Genomic DNA, 4,356 nt, shown 5'->3' with positions numbered 1-4,356 from the left:
AAATGCATCAACGAGGCCTCGACCAGCATCGGTAGAGAAAGCGGCAGCGTACTTACCTTATGTCAGAGGGGTGAGGGATGTGATTGGAAACTTGTTACGCCGAAGGTACAGCATCAAGATAATATGCCGTCCTCTCACACAGCTGCGACAATTGCTTCGCTCTCTAAAGGGCAGAGACCCTCTGGGGGTCCCCGGTGTCTATATGGTTCCCTGTGACTGCGGCAAGTGTTACGTCGGCGAAACGAGACGGAACGTGGCTACTAGGCTAGCTGAGCATATCCGATCCATGAAAAACCAAGATGTCAATGGATCTGCGGTGGCAGACCACTTTCTGAGCTCCGGTACTGGTCACTACATTCGGTTTGATAAAGCTAAGGTTTAAGCGCGGGAGAAGTATTTTGTGCTTCCCAAAATCCGAGAGGCTATTGAAATAAGTAGGCGACCAAATTTTAATAGAGACGGAGGCTGGAGCTTGTCGCCGACCTGGAAGCCGTATCTTCATGGCGCTCGGTATGCAGCTGCAGATGTTAGTAGTAACGACGTGGTGAGCTCTGTATAGCGAAGAAGAGTTCCAGGACGCGCTGACGCTACGTATCAGCCCTCCGAGTTCCCCACTGCGGACTGCGTCATCGGCGCGCGCGCAGAGAGCCGCAACGCGCAGTGCTAGACGTGACACGGTCGCGAACGTTGCACTCAACCCCTGAAGAAGACCAACGATTATGGTCGAAACTAGTCGGACCGCTTCCGACTAAAATACTACGCGAGTAAGTCCCGTTACTTTTATATTATAACGCACCCAGTCAGTTCGGTCGACTTTGGCTACAAACTGCCGTCGTCTCACGACTCACTATTTACACCGGGTGGCTTGCCGACTCTGGCTGGAAACAAAGGACCTTCAAAACCGGAACGCAATAAAGATCACGTTACTGCTAGTCAGCAGAAATAGTAAGGTACTTTCAACCTTTAATTGTCTTTCAAAATCGGAACTCAGTAATCCAGTGTATGACCACTAATAAACGACCGACAGTACTTCCATGGACGACTCTTTCACTAGGAGTTCTACTATGTAAACCGCAAATTTGAAAATGGACCATTTACGTAAATAAGAAGTTATCTAATTTAAAATAATAAAACTGATTACAACTGCACTGTTATTTGGTACAAATTTAATTTTATCAGTAAATCATGTCCTTTGATATATTACACATACGATTCAATACAAAATAAAATTATATGAAAAATAAATAAAACTGGAACAATCTTGTTTGACTTGATCTTGATCATCGGTTGGCAGAGCATATAATTGATTGCATGTGTTTGTTTCATGATGTTTATTAATCTAACTGTATTGTACAGTTTTAACCTACTTACTAAGGTTTTGGTTTAGCCCAATCGGGTATTTCTTTTGCATTTATATCGGACCATATCACAGGAGCATAAACTATTAGAAAGAACCATGTTATGAAAATAATTACTACTGTGGGTGCAGCTCCTGTGACTATCTGCAAAATGTGGAAAGAAACACTTTAACTACAGGTACACGGGTAACAAATTGGTTCTACATGTATTGAACAAGATAAGCTAATAAATTTATTGAGCAAGACAAGTTAATAGAAGCACTTGGAGATTTTAATTGTTTGATTATGCTCTGCAATGGGATGTTACTAGGCTGAATATAATCGATCGACAAATCACAGATTTTGAATTTCATTATTATACTTCACTACAGAAACTCTACTACTTATCTCTGTCACACACTTATACTTCGGGTTAATTAAATATATAAAGTATCTAGTACATTTTACCCCAATACATTGATGTTGCCCACCACAAATATAAATTTGTCTAAATGCCATCAAGTTTTGGTATACCTTAAGGGAGCCTTCAAATTAGACGCTTGTTAGAGCGCAGCAGTGGTGCCACTCCGCGCCATACTAATTTTCATAAGGGCGAGAATTTTGCAAACTAGATGTTAAAAATTAGTAGTGGCTACTACGACTACTTTTCGGGGTTTGCAATGGAACTTGATACATACTGGTTGGTGATTTTTCATGGTATACAATTTTTTTTTTTACCTTATTGACGACAATTTTTTTTTATAATAGCAAGTGACGGCACGATCAAATCGTACACCGGGTGGTAAGCGACACCCCGCCTGTCCATAGCAGTTCCAGTGCCACTCAGAACTGGATGAGGAGGTCTCGTGTGATATTCCTAGTAGAATAATTTGTGAAGTGTATTTTTCTGCATTGGCTGAGGTATTGATTGTAGAAACAAGCGTCTAATTTGAAGGCGCGTTAACTTTATTTTGAACTCTTACAAAAATGACGTCACGGGAATTAACTCTATAAAGGCGAGCTTGACAATCGCATACACAAATATAGCGCCAAGTTCTGTCTAGTTTTGACATTTGCGTATTTGTACTAATGTTAGACATGTTATTTGTACATTGGAGTCTCTCAAGAATTTGTTATCAAAACATGACAATATATAGAATTTATATTGATGTTCAATTATATAAGGTAAATAAAAAAATATTTTCTAGCCGTGATAATGTAATGTCACTCTACGATTTCTATGAGAATATGATATCTACCATTTTTGAAGTTGGTATATTAGCTGCGCTTTGTACGATGAGATTTCCAGGTGTACCGACAGGTAAAAGAAAACAAAATGAAGCCGACACTCCAGCTGTCACACAGTACAGCAGTGGATGTGCTTTGATTTTTTGAGCCTGAAAAAAGATTAAGTTAAGAATCACACGCGATTCTGACACTAATGTATCTAATGTAGTACAACCGCTTGTAACGTTTTGTTGGGTTTTCTGTGATTAAAGATTAATTGGAAGAAGATTATATAGGTTAGAACACTAAATTTATTTCGCATTGAATGAAGTATTATATACACACATCAAAAGTGTCTAGGGATCAAGTACGCTTAAGAGTATTGCTGCAATTAGGGTTAATTATATTAACTTTTTTGTATCGCTATTGATACTTTTTAGTGAGTTTTAACATTTAAATAAGGAATATTGTTTAAAATTCGATAATAAGAAGAAAATCGATTGTCAATGTGGTTTTGTATAAAAATGAGTTATAGCGTTTTGACAAAATCATTACAATATCTGCATCGGAACCGAAACAATTTACATTATTATGGAGAGACGACATCATTTAACCCGAGAAGTGATGATGCGAGCCGTCGGAATGTTGGAAGCTGGTTCAAGCTGGTCTGACGATCTCGCATCACGACTCGCAGACAGGACCGGTATTTCCAAAATACTGCTCGACGGAATCGTACCATGACCGCCATGATGTTGGTTACAAGGCTCCACAGCTCCTCAGGCTTGCTAATAAGCGATCAAACAATCCGAAATCGTTTACGTGTAGTGGGTCTGCGATCCCGAAGGCCGCTCATAGTTCCACCTATTGCACCCTGCAATCGCAGGACCCGTTTACGATGGGCTCGCGAACACAGAAACTGGGAGGAAGAAGACTGGCGCTATGTGTGCTTTTCGGATGAATCCCGCTTCGGTATGAGACCGGATACAAGACGTACTCGAGTTTGGAGAACATCTGGACGTCATGAACGTTTGAGATATTGTCAGGAAGTTCATCCATATGGTGGGGGAACAATAATGATATGGGCCGGTATTTGGATCGGCGGAAGAACCGATCTCATTTGGATCAGGGGTAACCTCAATGCTCAAGTTTACGCAGTGAGGATTGTTTCAGATGTTATCATCCCTTTGCGAGGCCAGTTGGGTGATTCATTTCAACTAATGCATGACAACGCACGTCCACACATGGCTAGAGTCGTAACACGCATTCTTGCCGAAGCTCGTATCAACGTTCTGCCGTGGCCTGCTCAATCGCCAGACCTCAACCCAATTGAGCACGCATGGGATATGCTTCAAAGAAGAGCTGTGCCGAGTATGCATACCGTACATACTCTACAACAATATTTTGACTTGTTACAAAACACATGGGCGGCCATTCCTCAAAGTGATTTTGATGAACTCATCTTAAGCATGCCAAATCGCTGTAATTGTGTGATTCGTGTTAATGGTGGAAATACAGATTATTAATTTTCTTATCTTTACAATAAAAATGAGCAAAATCATCATTTTCGCCATTTTTTTGTCATGTAATTGACGCCGTTAATTTGAGTTTTTTCCCACAATTTGCAAAAACATCAATTTTAGTTTATTTTAATTAAATATAGGGGTAAGCGGTTAAATAAAACATAAGCATTAAAGTAAGAAGTCGTCCTGGAAGACTGGATTTGGTAAATATTGCTTAAATAATTTTTATTTCAAAAATATTCACTTGATCCCTAGACACTTTTGATGTGTGT

General features: G+C 40.0%; 1 protein-coding gene across 3 annotated transcripts in view; it reads right to left on the bottom strand.

Annotated features, from left to right (window-relative positions):
* Window positions 1–1,158: 1,158 nt before the first annotated feature.
* LOC113228530 (protein I'm not dead yet-like) overlaps window positions 1,159–4,356 on the bottom strand; it is a 23,255-nt gene continuing 20,057 nt past the window's right edge. For 2 of the 3 annotated variants that reach the window (XM_026461874.1, XM_026461875.1), the window contains 2 exons: window positions 2,597–2,734; window positions 1,159–1,502 (listed from right to left, as the gene is read on the bottom strand). In XM_026461874.1, the coding sequence (XP_026317659.1) occupies window positions 1,371–1,502; window positions 2,597–2,734 (270 nt within the window). In that variant the 3' untranslated portion in view covers window positions 1,159–1,370. The remainder of the gene's footprint in view (window positions 1,503–2,596; window positions 2,735–4,356) is intronic. The other variant, XM_026461873.1, reaches the window with a different exon arrangement.

The sequence above is a fragment of the Hyposmocoma kahamanoa genome, unplaced genomic scaffold, assembly GCF_003589595.1.
Source record: "Hyposmocoma kahamanoa isolate Upper Pololo Valley unplaced genomic scaffold, ASM358959v1 232, whole genome shotgun sequence".
NCBI lineage: Eukaryota > Metazoa > Arthropoda > Insecta > Lepidoptera > Cosmopterigidae > Hyposmocoma > Hyposmocoma kahamanoa.
This window is presented reverse-complemented; position numbering and strand designations above follow the sequence as displayed.